At 37.8% G+C, this 25,195-nt stretch overlaps 1 protein-coding gene across 1 annotated transcript; it reads right to left on the reverse strand.

The window, feature by feature from the left end:
• Nucleotides 1-22,563, reverse strand: LOC125871678 (protein SPIRRIG). Its single transcript, XM_049552320.1, has 19 exons — nt 21,858-22,563; nt 19,732-19,801; nt 19,554-19,639; nt 19,158-19,293; nt 18,997-19,053; nt 17,773-17,946; nt 17,379-17,570; nt 17,192-17,257; nt 14,580-14,694; nt 13,207-14,375; nt 11,521-12,220; nt 11,350-11,452; nt 8,689-9,800; nt 6,923-8,573; nt 3,775-6,816; nt 3,117-3,425; nt 2,689-2,995; nt 2,418-2,564; nt 1-1,811 (listed from the first exon to the last, which is right to left on the reverse strand). The coding sequence occupies exons 1-19, from the start codon at nt 22,013-22,015 to the stop codon at nt 633-635; spliced, it is 10,773 nt and encodes a 3,590-aa protein (XP_049408277.1). The 5' UTR covers nt 22,016-22,563; the 3' UTR covers nt 1-632.
• Nucleotides 22,564-25,195: the final 2,632 nt, after the last annotated feature.

Raw genomic sequence — 25,195 nt, forward strand, 5'->3', positions numbered from 1 at the left:
AAAAAAAAAACAGCAAGCAACTGCCTTTCTAACAGGAAAACCAAGGAGCATATGACCCCAATTCAATCTTAATAAATAACCTGGGAGAATATATTTTTTTTACAAAGCAAAAACAGGCCTGCAACTTCCCCTTGCAATCATTTAAATGAAGTGAAGCCAAAACGAACTGCTACATCTGCCCCTAAAGTTAGCTGGATCAAATTACAGCCAACATGATGTTCCTGGCAAAAACTTGCACATTTACAACCTCAGTATACACTGTCAATTACCGTCCTATGTACAACAGCTTCAAGAGACCCACCAATCTCCCATCCCAATACCCAAAATCCCTCTACAATAATCGACAACAACATTTGCAACCAACTTGTTCCCGAGTCCTACATCTGGAGCCACTAGGCACTTGCTCAAGAAAGATCATATGTTTCATGTCTTCCAGGAAGTGCCAATACACAGATCCTTCTGATTCCTTGGATCTGTTCCAAGTCAGCAATCTTATCAGCGGTTACTGTGCAACGTGCACACGAATTCATGTTGCTCCCTGAGTGGATTGAAACCATTCAGGTTGTCCTTTAATTGCCCCTAAGAAGCCAAGTATATTTTTAGAATACAAACACACATTGCTAATCCCAGAATCACCCCCGACTAATCATGCTTTTCATGCCCTCTTCAGAGAGTGTCCACGAAAGCAAATGTCCTCCAGAATCTCCACTCAACAACTGTTTCAGATCACTAGTAAGGTGGAGGGCAGTTACAGGATGCTTATGAAACTTTAGTACCTTGTGAAGGATCAGCCTGTACTCTGGTACACTATCCCCGAGTCCTAACCCTCCAGTAGGATTCCCACTTGATTTGCTTTGGCCACTGTCCTCGCAAGAGCAATGCACCATTCTCCAAATTTTAATGGCTCCACTCTGGTGGCCTGAAATATACCAGTTAGTTTGCAGCCAATCAGAGAATGTGCAACCAGCAAGTGAAAGGATGAAGTCCGACGGAAGCTGTGATGTGTTGATGACAGCAAGGCAATCCCCATTGATGCTCCAAACAGCAAGCATTACACCAGCAGCAGTAATAATTTCTCCAGTCAGATCATTCACATAAATTGCTGAAACAGGAGCGGGTAACTCAGGAAGCTGCCTAACAAAAACCATGGAGCTAAGGTCCCACAAGATAACAGTGCAGTCATCCGATCCACTCACAATCATCATGTATGGCTGACTAACTTGTAGGCATGTGATTTTGCCTGTATGAGCACAGAGAGTCTTCTCCAACTGCAAGCGCCTTACAGAACGGGGTGCCTCTTTACCAATCCTCCAAACACAAACCAATCCCTCGTCAGCCCCTGTAACTAGAATGTGGCCATCATGACTAGCACTGGCACACTGTATCTGGTTCCCTCCATGAAGATTCTCATGAGTGGAGAGAAGCCTATCTTGATCATAGCTAATAAATCTCAAACTGCGGTCAGGAAAACCCCAGGCAACATATTTAATGAATGTTCTAGGTTTCAGCAAGGTATTTGCCCCTGCCACTAGAATTTTGTCACCGGATGTGACAATCTGAGATATAGAAGATGAGGTTTTACGAATCTCGTGCGGAACAAGATGCTGAGAGTACTTCAAAGGGTGAGGAGGAAGCTTCCGATTAGTTCGCCTCTTGGCATGGGGTTTGAGGAATAGTTGTTTTGGCGTTTGCCCAAAGTGATTAATTTGAGCAAGAATTGAGGCTTTCATTGCTGGATCACTAACCGAGTCAATGTCAACACTGCCTTCATAAGTGTAGTGATAGAAGACATTAACTGCTTCTTCAGCTGCCTGACAACAACAAAACATTTACAGTTTATTTTTCTATTCAAGAAGAGAGAGAGCCATATCAGAAGGGGTAAAATAATTGACTCTCAAATTCTAACAAATCATGTGAGAAATGGTAACAAGAATGCGGTAATTTATCCAGGAAAAGCAACGACTTAACGAAAGACAAATAATTGACAGTGAAAGAATTGATCAGTATTCCAGGCAATATGTTGTTTAGTGCTTGCATAAAACACAATGCCAATCAAACTTCAGATTTAACAAGTAAAACATAGAAGGAACCTATGTGGACTGTATGGGGAGAGAAATAGGAAAGTTTTTGATGGAACAGAAAATGATTTTAATCATTTGAGGAGCAACCTCTTATTCCTTAACTCACTTTGGTGCACCTATGAGGTTCCTAAGTGTACAAGATTGGATATAGTTTGTAGAGAATCATATGTTTTTGTGAAGTTTCCTACATTTTGGGTTAACTTCTTGTATATGGGCGTTTGTTGCCCTTCATTGATAAAAATGTATTACTTGGTTGAAAAAAAACATAGAAAGAACCTCATATTCACATTATGATGTAATCGAGATGCAATGACAGAAGAACATCTAAACACTTACTTTCCCTCTCTGTTTGTAGCCAAAGATTAGGTCTATCCAGTGATGCAGATTCTCTGAAACATAATCAGACTCCAGTGCTTCTCTATGCCTTTTAATAAACTCTCGAACACTACCTTTAGCCCATGGAGGCAATACAACATCGCCAACCTGGTGAAGAACCATACACTATTAGGAGACTTATCTGGATTAGCATGGAAGTTGTTCTATTTAGACAAGTTACTTCTCACAAAAAGAGGAATATCTAAAAAGAATACAGAGAAGCAAGACAAACCTTCTCTCCAGACTGTTTCTCACCAAGGTCAAGATCGAACATATTCTCCAGGAACTCTGGCATATAAAAGAACTCTGGAATTAATTCTTTAACATCTGATGTATTGCCTTTACCTGCAGCACTCAGCCAGGTGTCCTTTATATTATTGAAAAGACGATCAGCATGATCAAATTGACCACCCTGCAGCTTCTGATTTTCAACACTGAATGGGGGAAGGCGTATGAGGTAGAATAGGACAATTCCAGCACTAGAGTAGTGAGAACCATAATGGAATTTGGGAACCTCAGGATCATCCCAGCTCTCATATCTGAAACATGGACAAACATAAAATATAACAATCACGGAGAAGTTAAAAGATCAAGAAGGGCAAATGGTTCCAATAAAATGTGAACTCAACAGAATTTCTAATTGAGTGGTAAAGCACCAACCTTTTTCTGAATTCCTCTTCACCTTCCGCTGTTTGACAGCCCATTGGTTTATCAAGATTCCGGAAAGTTTGGGGATCTGAGAAATTCAGATTCTCACTCTCATAATCTGCTAAAATCCAGGGGAACACAGGATACTGGGTGAGATCACTATAACCACGCCCGGCGAGCGTGTTGAGGTGCATGAGGTACTGGAAATTGCTAATTTCACCATTTTGCCATCTCTTAGAGAATGAGTTTGCCATAACCTTGAAAAGACGGCTCCCTTCATTGCTATCTGGTTTTACGGACCCTGATATTGTTGTGTCCAACCTGTAAAATAGGCAATGACTTCCTTAGAAGACAACAAAGAAAAAAGATTTATGAAGATCGATTAAAGCAAAAGTATTACTCAATTAAGCACAAAGTCAGTTGATTTTACCCTGTGTTCTTTAATCCCAAAATAACAAACAAACTGGTACACCTAATCCGTAGGAAACCAGCCACAACACTATAAGTAATACCATCATAGCATTCTAGAAAAGAGCCATGTTGGTTTGCAGCTATGTATAATTAATCTTTGGTGACCTAATTGAAAAGTAAATAAAAATAGAGTGGAACCAACAATTCAATTGCTAGATTAGAGAAGCAAAAGACTTGAGCAAATTAGAGTAAAACATACATGGTGTTCCTGGGAAGATTCATGGCCACCAAATTCTTGAAAACCTCTTCTCTCTCCTTTTTGTGGAAAACCAGAAGATCATTGCAGCCATCCATGCTAAAGATCTCAATGGCAACAGGCCGAAGTTGATAATCACGCTTTAGAATCTCATGAACACTATCAAGCTTCCACATATGCCAAAGATGGGGCACATTACTACTAGTACAAACCTTTTCCTTTCCCCATGCGCCACCATTATATGCCCATGCCCGTCCCCCAACATAGGCCTTTGTTGTTACAGCCCAGGAAGAACTTGACTTTGAGTGGGAGTCCATGCTACACGAAAAATCCTTTTTTACACCTAAAGCCTGATCGATGATAGATAGACCATCTTCGCATTCTTTTTCACATATGCACCCAGAGTCATCGATGAAAAAATTCTCAATGATGTACAATGATAATTCTCCAATCAGAAATATACCATCATGTTTATCAAGACCAACCACTCTCTCGCAGTTATATTTGTACTTTATTCTCTCAGAAGGTTCCAAATGAGGTCTAATCAAGTATTCACCATTATCACTTAGTTCCTTCTCCGGTTTGTCCTCCGCCGTTCTTGTTTCATCAGCTTTTAGAGAAGAAGATTGCCTGGGAGATCCTAGTTCCGACTTCCGTTGAACACTCTCAGCTTTATGAATGGAAGCACTACTCGACTTGGGTCCAAGTTCAAGAGCAGAGCTGAGACTCGTTTCATTAATGCTACTATCATGGTCATCATTCCATCCAGCTCTACTAGAAGCTGCATCTCTAACATCATCCGAGTCTTTGAAAGTTGATCCATCATAAAGTTCACTACTGAAAGAGTCCTGTTGTGGATTTTCACTCATGAGATTGAAAAAAATATCAGACTCACCATCAGAGGCATTAGTTTCATTCTCAGTCCTCTCCTTTGAAAGTTCTAGCCTTCCTAACTCAAATTGTCCAGTCAGAACATTTTGGATAGTGTCAATTGTTAATTTGCAACGCTCGAGCTTCTTCCGCATCCTATATGGACCTTCAATGGGGCAAAGCTGCCACTCAGATTCTTCACTATGAGAGGACTTATTCAATGGGAAGATTCCTCGCTCATGGACAAGTTGTTGTAGATGAGTCTGCCACTCACTCTCTGCATGTAGCACCCACCCATACTTATCCTGGCGAATTACTCTTAGTTCAGTAGCCACTGCATCGCGAACCAACTCAAGAGCAATTCTTCGTTCATTTATCTGCTCCCAATGTCTTCCATCCAACTTTGAGATCTCCTTTAGTTTCCTCCCCATTTCTCTCTTACGTCGACCATCCATGCCTTTAATCCTCACCCCAGGAAACTTAGCTGACCCAGTAATAAACTGAACCCACATAATGGCAGCGCACTGTTCCAACACTCTATTAACTTCTTGTTCAGAACTATGAAGCCACTCAAAAAATGCAGGTAAGTTTCCAGTTAAGAGCTTGTCAAAACCGCCATGAAGAACATCCAAAGGAGGTCCTTGATTTGGTTTAGAGACAAGAAAATCTTCAAGTGCAGCCCTTCGGTGTACTAGCAGATACTTGAGAATATCAATAGCCATGTTCTGTGCATGACGCCTATGATCGCGAAGAAGAGAAATTAGATTTATGCAAAGACAGCAATTTAAATCAGTGTCAATGTTGCTGGGACAAAATATTATCCTTCTATTAGCGACTAGCAACTGTAACACCGTGCAAACATCAATTCCACTATCCTCCGAGGATGGGTTCAAGTGTACTCTTTTCTTTGGCTCCACTTGCAAACCTAAAGAAGAAAGTAGTTCATCTTCTCCGATGGTTATCAAGAACAATGGGAGGAAAGAGAATAAAATCATTCTGTTGGTGTTCTTCAGAATCGCTTGTACATAAGCATCGAGTTGTCTACTTCCTCTACCAATGGACAGGATTCCTTTCCCAGTTGGAGCAGCTTCTTCAACGCGCCCATCCTTATTAGCCAACTGTAGCATAGATAACAAGAACTCCAGAGTCTTCAGTACACCAGCAGGCCGAGGAAAAGCACCCATATAAACTCTATCTACTATCAGCCAGCATAATGCTTCCAAGTTAAGAGACCAACGACCCTTATCCAACTTTTTCTCATCTTCCTCATCATCCCGCAAAAGACGCCTTTCGAGGAAGTTCAGTAGTCTAGTGAGGCACAGTCCCTGAAATACCAAAACAGATTCAGCATCAACATACAATGGAGCACTCTCCAAAATACCCTCGATGACAGGTACCGACTTCACTTGTTCAGTTACCAATCCAGATAAAACTTCCGCCATAAAATCAAGAACAGCTGTAGCTCCAGCAGAGCATGGCCCTCCACCATACCCACAGTCATCCACCTCAAGAAGCAAATTTGAACCAATCATAAACATCGTGTTTGCAGCAGATTGTCCTTGAGAAGCGGATTTCATCTCAGGAGAAGAATCCAATTCACTGATAGATGCAGCAGACTCCATCAGGGGTGTTGATGCTAGGTTGACTTTTGATTCACCTCCCATCCAAGAAGTCACCACTGGAGAAGTGGATGGGGTTTGCGCCATTTGGGAGTAGGATCTCTCCGACAATATAGGAGATTCAAACATGTTAAAGGATGCTGAACTCAGTGAATCAGTTTGCCGGACGGGATCTACTGTGAGTTTCACATCGCGGAAGCTAAGATGTTTGCTGCTGGATGTGACAGCAGAAGCATGGTCAACAACATCATTGTCTATTGCTGCAGTGGCTTGTGCTTCTTCCTGTACTGCTTTGACATAACCTGGCTGGGATGAAGTAACATCAACATCTGTTGTACCTACATTGTTCGACATCACCGGCATATCTTCAGAACTTGTACTAGTCTGTCCCTGAGGAAAGCTTCCCATACTTATAGAGGTCTTGGCTGACTGTTCCTGTTCATGAGGCAAACTAGAGAAAGTATTTTGGGAGCTACTAGTTTCATCACCGTCATTTAAGTTCTTCTCTTCCACTGTTACAGAAAGTTTTTTAGCCATTTTCACAGCTTGTGCAGCCCTACATGTCAGAGAACAGAAAAAAATGAAAAGCAAGCAAAGAATACCTTTAATATAGTCAAATATAAAATAACTATAAGCATACAGGAAGGAAATTTTGAATGAACCTGACACAAGAAAAATAAAGGTCGATGCAACTTTCAAGAAAATCTGCTCTTCGGCAAACAGCTGAGAAAGATAGACACATTTTTGCAAGATCAACCATGAACCTAAGGACAGCGGTAGCAGCAGCAGGTGCTGAAGCCTCACCACCCATCAGCCGTGCCGCATAAGTTTTGTGCATGAGAGCCTCACCCTGAAGCTCTCCAGCTATGTCAGTATTGTCTTCTGCCAGCTCTGCTACAACTCCAGCACTGATCTGGGAAAGGTTGCCAGTTTGATGGGCAAGCATTGCCTGCATAGACAACCTATCAAAAGTTGCCTTTGCCATAGCAATCACAGATTCCAACAGCTCAGTAAATTTCAGATCTCCATAAATGCCATCACTTGGCATTAGGGCATGAAAGTCTAGCATCCGAACTTCAGGCAGTCTTGGGTATACAGGTTTGCCAAAAATAAGACAAAACAGGATATAGTATATATCAGGGGAGTCATAGAAACTCGGAAGTACTCTCGCCAAACCTTGATAGCCTCCACTGGAGCGAAATTTAAGTGCAAATGTTGGAGAAGACACAAGGCACACACCAAGAAGAGTCATGACCCACCTCATACTTGTAGGATGTACAGCTTCATCAAGAAAATAAGTTATTAATTTTGATGAAACAATTTTGTGCCACTGCTCTAGCAAATCCTCTGATTTTATTGTCACTTGCAGATCAATCAGCATCTCAAGCAACATGTTCCTTACAATAACATGCTTCCCCATAGATTCTCTCATTATTTGATGCCGTGATGTTAACTCTGGTGGATCAAATGTCATTATCACAAATCTAACCACTTGCTCCAGTTCAGAGGGTAAGAATCCATCCTCCAATATAACACCTAACAATACAACTAATTTTTCTAGCACCGGTACTTCCACATCACCTCTTTGTAAAGTAACAAGTAAATGTTGAACAAGGTTAATTCTGCGCAGAATTGTCAGATTATGATTCCTGTACCAATGCATTGAAACAAGATGCTCAAGGAAGCCCAGTAAAGCAATCTGTATTGGAATTGGGGCTGTTACCCAAACAGTCCAGTCCAATAAAACATGCTCAACCATATCGGCATTTGAAAGAACAATGCAATTGGATGTTTCGGTTGGCATTTCAGCATTTTCAAGCTCAGAAATCTGACTCAAGGAATCTTTAGGTGCAGAAAAATCATCCATGTCTCCATGAGATCCAACTGAAGAAAATTCTTCCCGGAATTTGGATAAAGTAAGGTCTTCAATGCTTCCTTCATTGACGGGTGTGACAGGTGGCAGTGTCTTCTGGGAACTATAGAACTTCTTTGGTTCAGAGAAAGAAGCCTCACATGCAGCAATCTGGAAAAAAATTTCAAGTGATTGCATGTCAAATAATGGCATTCGCCGGTGCAAAAAGAGAGCAAGCAAATGGTATCCCCTGTATTGCTGCATGTCTCTAACATTCTGTGGATTTTGATGAAGAGCACAAGCAAGTAATGTCAAAGCCATGTGCAGCATGTCCCTCGTTTCAGCTGCTTCTACAAGAGCTAGAATGACAGCCATGCCACCAATGGGACGGATTGTCTCACCAATAACACAATGCTTGCAAATATAGACATCCCCAATAAGTCGTCCAAAGCGTGGTATACCTGTGGATAATCAGGACTTAGAAAAGAAAACAGCTGAAATAAATTGTAATTCTCACTTTGATTTGAGATATTTACCAGTAACGAGAAAAACAAAGATTAAAATTAATCTACTCACCTCCAATAGGAGAAGCGGCAGCTGACATTGGATCAACCAGATTGAGCACAGAGAATGTTCCAGAAGCTCGAAGTAACTCTGTACTTGTCCCATCAAATGCAAAAATGAGCTTCTTACCAGAAAGTTGAAGGGAGAGATTCCCTAATTTGTCCAAATCCCAAACAAATCCACTCCGATCACACTGCACACTCCCTGGCTTTCCAGCATTATCTGGCTTTTGGGGGTTGGAAGCCAGAGGTAAGTCAGCATCCAAAGAATCTAAAATTGACATGCTGCCACCTCCACAGGCCTGATTAGGAACAAATTGCAGCAAATCTGTGTCCTGGAAGAGACCCCTATACCCTCTTCCAAGAATATACATAAAACAGATTGAACCAGGGGAAAGAACTTCTTCAAAAAGAAAGCAAGATCTAAGCTTCCATGACAAGTCACTAATTCGTGCACAAGCAACCGGGGTACCAACAATCACCTGCAACGACTTGCCAGCTGGAGAAGGAGAATATCCTAATCGACCAGTGTGTCTTAACTTTCCATTGAGGTAAACATAAGCAAAGCTAGACTGAAAGAGGCCAGCCAGCGCATTTGGTTTGCTATGCACAACAGCAAGGTGATGCCACCTCCCTTCCTCCATTTCTAATCCTGAAAATGACAAAGAGGAAGAATTGCTAGTTGCAAGGGTGAGAACACCATCCTCCTGAAGACGAAGTTCGGCATAGAAAGTGCTTGAATTGTCTACTGCTCCAACAGAAAATATCCTCAGGGCATGTGGCCCATGATGCTGCCCACCTACGCCTTGCCCTTTAGTGTATCCCATTTTAGAAGCATCATTGTCCTTTGCCTGTGACTTGAATAAATTTCGGAACTGAAACCAACAAACAAAAGAATAACCAGCAGCAGGTGGCCAAGACCTTTCTCCTAAGGGCACTTGGATTGAAGCACTCCCAACCTTGCTCATGTTCATCTCGACAAACGGTGCTAGGGAGACATCTTCTGAGGCCATATCCTCTGTAAGAATCAACCTTTCCATCATATCAACTAGATAACGACCCGAAGTGACTAGTCGCATCTGCAGAATGTATCTAACGAGCACTCGAAGTTCAGATGCAGATAACCTGCCATCATGACTATTGTTAGTTTATGTATCTGCACACTAAAGCAAACAACAGTTGCCAGCAATATAGGAAGCACGGACAACACATTAGGTAGAAAAGATATTTACATAATTCAAGGACAAACAAAGAAAGTGTCTGAAAACAAAATAGGTTCCTTCCTGAAATGCTTTTAAAGTCAGAACCTCAGCTTATTCATTTGGAACACCCCGTTTTTCTACTAGACAGAAAAAAAGACACTGACTCCCTACACTCGGAAGGATGGAAGGCTAGACTGGGTGGAACTTGTAGAGTATCATATCTTTTTATTGATTCTTTACCTTTTGGTATACCCCTTGTATACGGCCATCTTGTCATGTGTATGAATGAAAATACGTTTACTTGATTAAAAAAAAAAGGATGGCCATGGTGATAGATTAATAGATAAGAAATGACCTTGGAAATAACTCAACCCCAAAATCTAGCTCATGAGGGGAGGATTTCCCAAGACCATATAAGGAGACCAAGAAATCCACATCCCTGGATGTGGGATAACTCAACATGCCCAGGTCTGCAAAGTAGAGCTTGAACAACATAATTTGAGGGTCCAAAACTGAGAACAAAGCACTGGGATGAGTCAGGCCTGAAAACCATGATAATAAATGGAAGTTGGACCTAACTCAGCCCCAAAATCTAGTTCATGAGGTGAGGATTGCCTAAGACCATGTAACGAGACCAAGAAATCCACATCCCACCAATGTAGGCCAATTCAACAATGCTGATGGTGTTGGCATAGCATGGAAGAAATTTCAACCAACGAGTCTTTCATATTGCATAACACTGGGTTAGACTTGGCCATAAGGATTATACTTAAAGTTTTTCTTTTTGATGGTAACTTTGTATTCTTCAGCATTTAAGGATATGCCGGAGACCTTTTTAGAAAAGAACAAAAAGCAGAACAGTAATACTTACAAGGATCCTAGGAATTCTAGAAATTGATCAGAAGCCTCTAATCCTATCTGTTTACACCAAAAAAAAATAGAGATACAATGCAATTCCATTTAACCTTGTGAATGGATTGGATATATTTTCAAAATTTCTGCTATACCTCTCCTTCCACACTGTCCCCCAGATGCAATGTGGGTTTAGATTTCACCAAATCTAGTGTCTTGCTTACTTCAAGTATTCATTGAGAGTACTATTTTGAATATAGTATTGTCTTTATATTCAAAAGGAATGAACAATACCAGTATACCACTATCTGTATATATGAAGTACGTTAACTAACCTTTTTTTTAGAAAGAAGTACATTAATTAACCTTTGGTCTGATAATCATTAAAATTTCTGTTGAGATACATTAAATAAATGGAGTATGTTCTTTACACCGTTGGTCTGATGGTCATTAATTTAGTATTCCTTGTTAATTTGAGACTATTTTATAAATAAAATATACAAATTAAACTCATTTAATATTAACACTAATTTTGCACTTATCCAAAACCTGTCTCTGTGTCCAACACAAGAGTAGTTTACATCTTTATGGCTTGGTCAATAGCAGTCGAGTGACATTACCTGTATGCCCCAAGAACTTCGATGATATTCAAAGCGTGAGAAAGTATCGGCGATGACCCCGATAGGAAGGGGTAAATTGTTTCAAGGAGAAGTTCCACGCAACCTGACGATCAACAATTATTAATATGGGATTAGAACTGAAAGATTGACGGAAAGTAAATCTCTTCTTACCTACAGATGTAAGGTTTTCCTGGTTGTAGGCGCTAGCACGAGCAAGCTTATCAACAAGGTTTAGTACCTCTAATTGCAACTTTGGAGTAAACAGCAACAAAGCACGCAAGAGCACCCTCACAGCACCAGCATTATAGACGCGTTCCATGTCAGGGACAAAAGTTCCAGATGGGGTAACTAGAATAAATCCAGTTGTTTCCTCGTCAGAGGCATTAGATAATGTGGCACCCTCAGACATCACGAAGGGAGGAAGCACTATCTCAAGAGCAAGCTCCAACAATAGCTGTACAACTTGTCGTTCACAATCAACACTTATCAAGCCAGAATCAGACAGAAGGTCATAAAATGTCTGAGAAGATACGACTGCGTGCAACTTTGTCCTGTTAATAGTGTTATCACAAACAGCTGCTGTCATTAGGCGTAACAAGTATGTGAACACTTTAAAGTAAATTGTCAAATTTGATTGATTTGCGGGTTCTCCTTCACTTTGGAAACCATGAAGTGTGGTCAACAAAAGAGAGAACCCAGTGGCTTCACCAAAGACCCTCTGAGCTGAACTATTAACTCCTAGGATGCGCCATAGAGCTCCAAAAGTGTCACACTTGGCATCATTATGAAGTGTGTAATGAGTTCCCAAAGCACTTGTAATCATCCCACTTTTTGAAATGTCAACCAGTGCTCCTAACTCCTCCGGATGGGCCTGACAAAAACAGATACCGTCAACCTTTTTTTGCAGAAAATATTCAAAACAAGACATAATCTAGGATCAGAAAATATGCATGGGAACCAATCCGACTTATATGACAAACAAAAGACGTATCAGATATACATTCCATATGAATTTAATCTATTGTTACAGTACAGGGAGGAATTTATAAGCTAAGAGGATAATACTAGCAACTAACTGGTGAAGACGCAGATTGCCATAAACTAAAACTTAAAGAGATAGCAGCTATTTTCGAAGGCACCATGTTCTTCCGAGAATACCAAAGCAACTTGGTTGGGAACAAGTTATCTCGAGATAATTAATCCCGGAATAAGTTATCCCAGGATAAGTTATTCCACCATGTAAATGGGATAACTATGGCAAAAATGGTGGAAAAAATAGTCCAAGGACTACACTATGGCAAAAATGGTGGGAAAAATAATCCAAGGACTACCTAATACCTCCAACAATACATGGGATAAAATAATCCTACAATTTATCCTGGGATTATTTTACCATATACCTCAACACCAAATGACTCTTAACAGTTCAACAATCTTTATTTATCCAAGTAATTTCCAGCTCTGTCTGCAGCCTCCTCACACTTGCAAAAGCATATCGACTATCAAGAAACACGGGTACATCAGCAGGAAATTTATATTCCAAAAGATTTCATGCTTAGCAACCTGATCTAAAATTTCACCAATGGTACGGTTCGCTCCATCAACTAGGGAAGAACATATTCAGAAATCATACAAACAATACGCACCAAAGTATGTAAGATCCATCAATTTTAGGGGGGGGGAGGGTTTGAAAGTTTGGTAGCTTTTAGAATAGTAACTTACGGAACTAGGATTTGTAAGAAAAGTAACTCTAAAGACTTTACATTAATATTTCATCAAATGCGAGGCACAAAAAATAAAAGAGCACTTTTGGAGTATTTTTGGTGATTATTACAAAATAAAAACTTCAGATTTTACCTGTGCCACATCTTCAATAATTAAGCATGACAACACCCTAAGGACACCTGGACGATGAATGTCAGATGCCAAGAGAGGGAGTATAATAGTCACCCCACTAGCTGATCGAAATGATGCTTGATTTACTTCTGCTTTCTTCAACAATGAGACCATACAGTCCCAGGCAACTCCTACTGTGCCTTCAACTTCAAAAAGAAGGAATTTCCCTGAATCAGATTCTGCTAGTTTGGGTGAAGAAAGTATAGCATTCTTATTGTCCAAGTGTTTCTTAAAGCTGCTTGAGCTTGAACCCGATTTCCTTTCAAAATGATTAGGGTCATCAGCATGCTGCTCTGAACCACAAAGAAACTTGTGTTGTTTCAGATCCTCCAGCAGAACCTCCAATACACCAACTTCCCTTAGAACTTTTTTGTATTGTTGATCGAAGGATAAGAGCTTTACAAAGAAAGACAAAATTGTATGCTTCAAATCGGGTGTGATTGGTTGCTGCAACAAACAACAAAGTGAAAGTAACTCTTGCTCAGGTATGCAATTTACAACAGTCACTGCATATTCAAGTATCTTCAAAATTATCTCTTGCAAGGATGGTGGGAAACCATCCATGTTAAGGATCAACAGAGGCACGGTCCGTAACTGCTGACAAAGCTTGTAATTGTCAAGATGGCTTGAGAATATTTTGAACATTCTGTTGAGTACTTCACCCTGCAGCGTCCTGCTATCAGCCTTCAGAAAAATATCTTGCAACATCTGAACAGCTTCCAGGTCTTTAACTTTGTCAATATCCTTATCCCAGATATCATCAACGATTCTGTCAGCTGATGACGTACGACTTCTGCCATGCCCACTAGGCTTAACATGAGAAGCTTTTGAAGCTTTTAAGCCAGATGCACCAGTAGGGCCAGTTTGAGCAAGACTAACTAGTACATCAAGTAACCTAGAGAGTGTAGGGGACACATCTTGTGATAAAGCATCCTCTCTTTTTTCCTCCAAGTCGCTTTTACCCACGTGATTAGCCAAATGAGGATAATCCGAAGTAACTCCTTGATCAGGAAGGAACTTAAAATGAGAATTCTGATCTTGACCCTTAGCGAGAATTAAAGCAAACTGAACCAAGAACTGATAACCATGAGCGTTGTGGATATCCTCCCTAAGCCTGATCCCACCAGCCTCTACAAGTCAAAGTTTTCTAGAATCAGCAACAAACAGAGACAAAAAAATAAGGCTATGAACGGATAAAGGACCCAACGGATTATTTTCTGAAAGTATAGTCTGCAGAACTGCAGAACGATGGCCCAACAGTTTAAGAGAAAGTTTCAACCCTTCAATAATCACATGAGGACATTGGCTACAGGAAGAAAACGCAAGAGAGTTACCTGGCCTATAGGACAATTCAACACACTCAAGAAGCAAGTCCACAATGCTCATCGTATAGGCAGAATCTCCACAATCAGAGTTAAAATCCTTAACAGCCAAGAGAAGAACTTTTATCTGGGGCATCAAAGATGATGAGCATCAGCAAAGAAATGCAAAGAATATCAAATTTTTTAGTACAAAGGGTGCAGTGCTAAATGACAATAGCCCTGTAACAATGAAACAGATAATATAATATACACCAATTCTCCACAATATTCCAACATTCATTTTCCAAATGGTAAAATATATTCAGCAAGTCACCAAGAAAAAAGAAACTATGACCTGACTCCAAAAGAATGAAAAGAGGCACATTGCTCATGTAAATTGTATACGAGTATTTCAAAAGATGAACAAGGTCAGAGTGACCCCTCAATTATTAAAATCAGAAAGAACAAAAGAAAAAGAGACTTCACCCTGAATCATCGCAATACAACATCCAAGTTAATGCATCCAACTTACAATCAGGCCCTAGACATCAATGCTTCAATTAAAACTCGCATCAACCAAGTGTGCAATATGGCACTACTAAATTGTGCATATTATGCTGACACGAACCCCACAGAAAGATTAAGCACCCAAAGGTTTCAGATCTCTTGACAAGTCCAAACAAGAGTATTTCAATGCGTTCTGAAAAAAATGCAGACAATACAAGGACTTCTGAATATTAACTCACTTGTTATCAGATAGTAAGCCCTCAGCATAATGCTGGGATAGCTTTTCTTGAATCTCAAAAGGACTCAAGAAAGGACTTCAGAAAGTAGTTTCTCAAGAAGCTATCACTACAAGCATTTTTTTCCTTTGAGAACACAAGTATAGAAAAGATTCCCAAATGTGATGGTTACATATGATGATTGAGACAAGCACCTAAGGGTAAAAAAATCCTAATAAAGGACTTCTCATAATAAAAATTTGTTGAACGGGACCCAAGCCTCCTTGAGGAGAGACTAGAATTTATCCACACATAAGAGAGGAATAACCCTACCGGAGAAACAGAACATACTCATCAATGTAAACATCTAAAATGGTTGAACCAAATTCTTATCCAACATTTTGAGAAAATAGCCTGCATTAACCATTCTACAGAGAACAAATACCAAATCTAAATAAATAAAAGAGATATCCAATTGAACTGTTAGTTTTCATATTCACAAACGAGATTTTAAAAACGGCAAAGGGTCAAATATACCCTTGTACTATAGGAAATAGTTCATATATACCCTTCGTTATACTTTCGGTTCAAATATACCCCTACCGTTATACTTTGGCACATATATACCCCTAATTTTAACAAAGGGACACATGTCAACTTAGGAATCAAATAACCCACCCCCAATTTTATATACCCAATTCTTTTAAAATCCACCCATTTAACCTGTTACCTTCGCTGACCCGGTTTGAACCAATTTCTTCGCTGACCCAGTTTGAACCAAACCAATTTTCGTAGTCATCTTCTCTTTTAAAACCTCCACAAAATCGACACTCTTCATAATTGCTTAATACATCCTCTATTGGACATTCAAGGATTTGATAAGATTAATCATTCGGAGCTATGTAATGTCACGATCTCTTTGAATTGCTCAGAACTTTAATATCTCTTTGCCATGAGAAGTTGGTGTTGGAAATTTCAAAATTTTCAAATGTAGTAGAAATTAATGCCCCAAGTTGAGATCCTTTAATTTCACCCATGCATTAAGTTCAATCTCTCTAACAAATGTCCCTCTTCTGGCAAAGGCATGTCTGCACTATGATGACAGTTCTTCTATGGAGGAAGACTATTTTGATTTTGAAAAGTTTTTCGAGTCTTGTACTGTTCTCAAGGGACTCCTCTTGCACTTCTGGATAATGTTTCGTTACTTCATTATCACCCACTTTAACATATGGGACTTCTTTTGGACTAATGCATCATTACTGATTTTTATAGAAATTTTAATTAAAGATGACTATATATGAAAATGGGTTTGGTTCAAACCGGGTCAACGGAGGGAATGGGTTAAATGGATGGGTTTTAAAAGAATTGGGTATTTAAAATTGGGGGTGGATTATTTGATTCCTAAGATGACATGTGTCCCTCCGTTAAAATTAGTGGTATATATGTGCCAAAGTATAATGGTAGGGGTATATTTGAACCGAAAGTATAACGAGGGGTATATTTGAACTATTTCCTATAGTACAAGGGTATATTTGACCCTTTGCCGTTTTAAAAAACACACTGAGGTTCATTTTGGATATGTCTTTCCATATTTCTTGTACGCCACAAATATTGAACAACAAATCAATTAAACAGCATTTCATCAATTATGAAGCAGCAATCCTAGAGTCTGGGAAAAACTTTGTAAATGCTCATGAAATTTGTGTACCGCCTTCAGAGATAGTATAGATCAATCTAAAGATCTTATGCACAGGAAAGCAGGATACATTATTAAGCCTTATCCAATAACCTTATTCATAGATCCTCAAAGAAAAAAAATGTCCACTTTTGTGAAGGACCAAAAGGTAACAAAAATAACTCTATCAGATTACAACAATCCATTTAAACACACTATTAGCTAGAGAACAAATTAGAAAGGCATACCAAATGATGCTTCCGAATATACTTGGCAGTGCTACCATTGTCATTACCCAGAAGAAGACCAAGAATCTGGAGAGTAAACAATATAGAACAGAAAGAGAATTAAGAACTGAAATTTCATCATATAATTGAGAAGGAATTACTCCCACTGCTTCAGCATTGTGAATCTCTTTTACAGGATAAGTTTTACCTGCATAGCATGTCTGTGTAACTGAATGGTATGCAGTGGCACGATGCCTTCCTTATACTGAGAAAAAGCAACTAAAGAACCATTGGCAACCATTTGAAAAAGTAACATGAGGGAGTTGTCTTCTATCAAACTTTGTGCAGCAGAAGGGTGGGCGGCCAATGCCTTCATGATATGCACTACACTTCCTTCAACCTGCATGGATGAGAATATCTGAACCTCTGAAAATTCATACAATTAAGCAAATAAAGTGACAATGGTGAAATTTTGCTTCAAGAAGTTCTGATTATCCTCAAATAAATCACAACTCTTGACAACATAATACAATGTTTGTTTTGAACTGCACAGACCGGAAATTAAAAAGTTATAACGAAGAAAGAACATTCAAGGAAGGTACCTCAAGCCGACGGCTCGATTCCATGTTATCCTGATTTTCCTCTGTCAGTATCAATCCCTCATCATTACTAGCTTTTTGCCCCGAATATCCCTCATTAGGACCAAGAAGAGAGTTGAGAATATGAATGAGACAGCACAAGATTCCAGAATCAAGGAGAGATTGTTTGTCGACAGGCTGTAGATACATATATATATGTTACAATTGGGAAAGTTTGATTTACATCACAGAACTAAGTTTCTTCTCTATCCTCTCATGAACCTTAAGCAGCTCTGCATCCCTAAGTTGCTCGGACTCGGGTGTGGATCTAAAGGTCAGATTCTTCATCACATAGGATTCAGGTACATATACAGGTGATGGGATATGACCAATTAATGTATTATTTTTTTATAACTGTGGTGTCCGGGATAGCTTTCACGCACCTCAACTAATTCCACAAGATACCTACCACCTCCCACCAACAACAGGTATCAGTATCAGGTAACTCGGTCCACCAAGGGTAGGACAGATGAAAAGAAACACCTTTTTTTTTGTCTCTGTTGGGATTTGAACTTGTTTTTATGGTTCATAACCCGCGTCGTTGACCACTAGGCCACACCCATGAGTGTAGATTATTGTATATAAGACATAGAAAGTATACACCTCAATTAATTAAAGCTATTGAACTAAAACTAATAAATATTTAATTATTTATAAACACCTTAAATTTTATTCATAAAATATCTCGTGTAATAGCAAAGCATTCTCATACTCATCTGGCAAAGGCAGGGATAAGGTCTGCCACTCTGCCTAGATCCTACCCTCCCCAGATCCCATTTGTGGATGTTGATGTTGACAAATCCAAAAATTAAAACACATACCCAATCAATCTATACTTCTCGGTCATATATGTAGTCAAAGCACTCAAAGTAAGTTGACCAAATCGAGTGTGGATCTCACACCCACACCCATGTCGTGTCGACATGGGTGCGGAAGGATTTTGAAGAGTCCGAGTAACACAATTCATATACGACTAAATTAGACTGCAATACTGAGTAACAAATTTACTACCTTGATAAAAGTGTGTCTATTTCTATATTTAAGATTGCCAATTTGATGAAGATATTGACATATGCCAGTGACATTTAAAGAAACAAATTACCTGAAGTCTAAATACTATGAAAATTCATTAGCATAAACAAAGAGAGTAATCAAAATATGAAGAAGTCAGGCGGGTAGAGGACATACACCAGAGACAAGGACCTCTATTGCATACAACAGACTTGCACCAGGCCGGATGCCATCCTGCTTAATATAATCAAAACAAACACCCATAGATAAATAACACAAACTAGGAATGGGCTCAGAAGGAAACAAGAATTTCAGATATAAACAGAAAAGTAAACAACCTTGGTAACTTCAGAGAAAAAATTTAACACTCTTTCAACTTCCAACGATCTTATTTTGCTACTAAGTTTCAACTTTTCAATATCTGTTACAAAAGCTCTTCCAACAACAAAGGAAAATATGTGTGTCTCTACTAACCTGTAAAAAGGAACAAAGTGCTGGTTAAGAACCATATGCTGACAATAGAATAAAGCATATAAAAATATCATCCATGTCTCAGTGCATTTGACGGGGTTAGACTAAATAATAACATAACCATGGGTAGCTTTAATTTTCATTTATTTTTTTCAGTGTGGGAGAGAAAGAGGTGTTGACAGCCGTACAGATTCAGGTGCATGGAGTATAAAATGGAAGTCAAAAACAAATTGCACAAACAGCTATAACTACAATTTCCATACATAGTAATCAACTGTGCTACATTTGCCTGTTGCTTCACTAATCTACAGAAAACATCAACAGTCAAATTTAAGGCCTTTTCCTTCTCCTGAAACAAAGAAAAGAAATGACCCATTAATAACTTCGATGAATAGAGCAAGCATTACTTTGTTTCATATATATATAATATAAAAAAATAACCTTTTCCGAGCTTGAGGAGCGGAATTCTTCCCAATATCTCTTAAAATCCAACTCCAGTTCATGTTTGTCACTGTTTTAAATAACAGAATAAAAAAAACGTAATGGAAAGTTAGATCTAAAACTCCTTAAACATTAATCAACAAGAACTTATGTCATATGAAAATTCACTTATAGTTAACCTGAAAAATCATAGTACAATCTCAAGAAAAAAAAGTACACATGATTGAAGTAACTTACAACAGGTCAAACACATGAGCTGAAGTCATTGGTGTAACAGTATAGTGACAAGATGGTTACGGCAAAGATCATTTCACCTCTAAGGAGATAGGAGTAATATAGGAGTACAGGACTAACGTGCTTTGTCATTTGCAAAACTATCTGGGATAGAAATTATACCAGTTTTTCACTCAGTAGTGCAACTAGGAACAGGCAAACACTCCACAAAAGTCCAATTTATTACTTCATATACAAAATACTATTCAAGGACAGACATGAGTGCGGAACCATTCAACTACAAAACCCTTGAAACTTAGCAAATGTTCTCCAAAAATAACCCATATAATCATACCCATACTTCAGGCCATAACGTTCAATAATTTAATTTTACAGATCCACTAGGTTCCTACTATCATTTGATTCACCATCACCTACATAAAGAAGATAGCAATCCAGTGACACCTACAGATTCAAGTTGTAAGGACAATACCTCTCAATTTTCCATTAGTCTTTACATCAAGCTCTAGAATCTTACCACATAGGCTCCCTATTGGTTAATTAAGACTTATATCCATTAGTTCGCAAGCAACATTGACAAAATGCTCTTGGGGAAATCTTTTGTATTCCAGTTAACAGAGGTAAAAGACAACAGCACAACTAATTCCATGTAAAATCATCAATCATACACAGTTTCCTTACTTGAGAAGAAAAAAAGCATACACCAATATCATCTTAATTTCCACTCTTCGGTAAGCAGTTTTCTAATATTTTATGACACTCTTGCAGATTTAAATGATTTCTAAAGAAAAGAGAAGATATGGACCATTAAAATATTGACTCCTCAACAGTCTTTTTTTTTTTTGATAAAGTAAGTAGATTCATTTCAAGGCATCAAGAAGATGCAAGTTTTACAAGGATAGATCAGTTAAGCTCACAAAAAAAGGATTTGTAGCCTCTTTATAAACCGTAGAACTAACAAAATCCAAGAAGAGTTCAACAGTCATTGAGCCTTCTTTATCAGTAACCACAGAACAATTATTTCCACAATTTGGATGGGGGGAAAATCATTGAACTAAAGAGTGCACAAATTGCATGCACTTGATGTAGTTAGTTTGATAGGAGAAAAAAAATGTAGTCTGTTCTTATTTATCGCTCATCAATAAATTCAAGTGAAAACTCGTTCATCGAATTGCATTTGTGTCATAAGGATAGGAAGCAGGATAAAGTGCACAAGATAAGCAAAACGTGACCCACAAACTTTTTGTTTTTTTTATGACAAGGAAAACTCGTAGCCGCTACCCTTTGGGTGAGCACGGGATAAAACCCCCGCTCCTATGCAATATATCGCAAACCACGCAGGAGAGGTAACCCGCACTAGGCAAATCCCTTGCTTGCGCTGGTAAGGGGTTTCGAACTTGAGACCTCAAATCCCATGCCCAAACCACTGGGCCACCCCGAAGGTTTAAACATAACCCACAAACTAGACAGTCAGCTTCCGAACTGCAGCTTCATTTGGCACTCGGAACCCTTTGCTGGAGGAACTGAAACAGGCTTACTATTTAACAAAAACTAAACCTCAATCCGAACTGGTCAGGCTTCGCTATAAAGATAAGACGGTTAGCATCCTCAGTATAAATGAAATTCTATGGGAAATAATTCTGATCATTGACAGGTTAAAATTAACGAGCTCATTTCAACAGAGTGCATATGAAATTTAGCATCTGATTGAGCAAAGCTTATTGAAAAACAACTCCAATTCAGCACATGGATTGCACGGCAAATCAGAACTAGGCAAAAATATTAAAAGGAATGATATAACGAATTGCAGCAAGAACTCGAATACAAAACCAAAAAAAATTCAATTCAGACGAATATTATTATTTATTTATTTTGAAGAAATGATGTCAAACCTTGAAGGGAAGTAGGTGAAGTCTTGTATGGGAAAAGAAGCATTGCTATCACGAAAAGGTGAGGAAGCAGAAGATGAAGGAGATGATGCAGCAGAAGGAGACTGAGCAGCGAGACCGACTTTTTCTTTGAAGTCTTTAAGCAATGTTGCCCATTTCATCGTTTTCCCGACGGATTTCTTAAACCTGCAATACCTCTATCATCAGACGCTACCAACGGCAGATTAAATATCTCCCACAGATCCGGTCCGGAACCTTGTAAGACAGATCTCCTTAGCTCAATCAATAATTTCCAGGAATCGCACATACAAAATGTGATCGGTATATTGATTCAACTAAAAATAAGAGATTCAAAGCAGCAAGATCTATTTAATTAACAAAATTAAAAGTAAAAATGATTAGTTTAGTGTATAAATTTGTAATTATAGTGATCTAGCTTGTTCTTCCTTCTTCTTGTTGCAGCTTTGAATATGTTATGTATATTTTCTGGGAATGAAAACAGTAGGAATATTTTGTGCCCTAGAAGAAAGGGAGAAAACGAAGACGAAGAAGGAAAGAAGAAAAATGGCAAAGAGTTTTCTCTCTCTCTCTCTCCTCCCTCTCTCTCTCTCTCGGCGTGCTTGATTTCGGACGGCCTCTCCGCGCCTTGTTTCTCGCTCTAAAATCTGCTCCTCCTCTCTTTTACTTTCTCTCTCTATAATATACACTAATCGCTCCCTAATATTTCTCCCCTATCTAAAGTCTAAACCCTCTACCATAAATCTCTTCTTTTTTTTTAATTACCACGTCAGCGGTGGGATCCACGACTACCAGCTATCCACGTGGCGTCATGCGATGATTAACCCCAACGTGACGGCCTCTAAATCTCACCTTGCATTTTAAATTTTGAATATATTAAAGCATATACTATACTACTATCTTTTTTTTATTTCAAAGGTATTGGGGTACGAGTATTAAGACATCGCCCATAAATTATTATTTCTTTTACGTTCAAATTTTGAAAAGTAGTTCGATACATAGTGGTACATAAAACGTGAATAAAGAATAGAAAAGAATTTACATGGTTCCTTTTATTAGATTTTGATTTATCATAATATTGATAATAGAACCATTTGAGTTGAATAATTGTTTGAACGTCATTTATTCAAATATGTGATGACATGGTTTGTATTTGTTGTCTTTTATATTTTTAATTTTTCATCCAGGGGCGTATCTAAAGGGGATTTCATTGATTTACGTGAACTTATGCTCCTCTTTCTAGATCATATATATTTAGTAGTGTTATATTTTTTTTTTCAAAATATCATATAATAGGATGATGATGATTGGTGCACATTTTTAAGTGGGGATAGAAATTTAAATCTTATATCTGTCTTTTTTTTAGTAACACCTCTCCAAGTGGTTATCGATAACACTTTTGGAGTTTCAATTAATTTTTCTTTTGTTTTTTTTCTTTAATCTTGCAAAATTTCTAAGTGTGTTACATTGGAAATTTATAATTTAATCTAATATGTATAGTAAAATTTAAAATTAGTAGTATTATATATGTTGGATCTAGAATTTTTAAAATTTAACAGTTTAGTATTAAGAACTTAAAGGTCAACCGGTCTAATTTATATCTTAGGACTTAGATGCATCTCTTTGTAATAGTGCACTCATCCTTCAAAAATCCTGAATACACTTATATTTACATCTGATGTTTGGTATCTGTATTAGAGACATCCAATGTTTGATACCTGCAGTAAAGCCTGTTTATTTCAGATTCCATTTGAGGAAAAACTTTCTATTGAGATTGTTTTTCATGTTTCAGATGTATTGTTATAGTAGTTGTTGATAACAATATGGTTCATATTTGTGTCATCACCAAATATTTCTGATAAGAAAATATTATAAAAGCATAGTAGTACTGACTATTCTCAAAATCTGATTTCTTGTCTTTTGTTTCTTTCCCTCTTTTGGCATATGACTGTGCGTTTTGCTTTTTATTGGTCTCCATTGATGATGCTTCAAGCAGAAGTAACTAGGAAGACGGCATTTGGAGAGCAGTTCATTATGGTCTATAGACTACTTCTTCTGCCTCAATTTATATAAATTAATTTAATTTGATATCGAGTTTAAAAATATAAATGAGAACAAAGAAAATATTAGTTTTCAATAATTTTCTTCCCATCTACTTGTACCTATAATATAATTAACTACACTACTTATAAAATCGCCTAATTATTCTCATGAAATAAATAATACTACCAATAATAGATTTCAATGCGGATAATCAGCGATTATCAATATTCATTATCTTTGGGAATCGTACAACCTACTTTAGTAAATTATTTAATTCAAAACTAATTTCCGTCGAAAGGCATTTTGTAAGTGAATTTATTGTAATTATACGGTCCAGTAATTGCATTATATGATTATTACAAAGATAATTTATTTTTTCATAACATAATTACAATATTACAAATATAGTATTTTCTTACGAGGAAATATAAAATAAATAGTACGTACTAAATGTTTTTGTATAGTTAGCTATCAAGAACAAAAACATTAAATTTTTATTACAGTACCTATTAAAGGGAAAGAAATATATCCTATTAATTAAACATGATCTATGATTTGAATTGTTTGGATATACTTAGTAACTTTCACTTGCTTTGCTTTGGTGTTCATGCACCTTCATGATATGCAAAACTTGCATGTTCATGGAATTTAATGTGAATTTATACTACTTATTTCAATTTGACACATAACTAGACTTGGAAAATGAAATTTAGGTACTTAAAAGTAAAATATTTTGAATAAATTGATTTGAATTTAAACGCAAGATCACTAGTTTATGAGTTCATTTGTATATGTAGATGTGGCGCCTGTGGCGGTACAATATATACTCCCTCTGTCCATTTTTACGACTTGACACATCTATTAAGAAAAGAATAATTGTATAGTGAGTTTACCATTTCATCATTATTAATTAATAGGGTCCAAAATATATTTACTCACTACATATGTCAAAGACATTAACTCAATGTTAATAAATTTAGGATATAATAGGAAAAACAAATTGTCCTTCCTTAATTTTTTAAAAATGACAAATAAAAAAGGACATCAAATCAAAAAATATCTGACTAGTAAACAGAGACGAAGAGAGTAAAATGAATTTCATGACATAATGCATTAATAATTCAATTATTTTTTAAAAAATACACCATCATTTAATATATACGAATTGTTAATCTAAAATCTAGTAGCTCAAAAGAGAAAGAATCCCAAATTAAGTAAATGTGTAGAATTTGAGAAGGGAAAGAAATAATCACGTCTACTTGTCCATTATTAGTTTCAAG

The sequence above is a fragment of the Solanum stenotomum genome, chromosome 7 (genome assembly GCF_019186545.1).
Source record: "Solanum stenotomum isolate F172 chromosome 7, ASM1918654v1, whole genome shotgun sequence".
Lineage (NCBI taxonomy): Eukaryota > Viridiplantae > Streptophyta > Magnoliopsida > Solanales > Solanaceae > Solanum > Solanum stenotomum.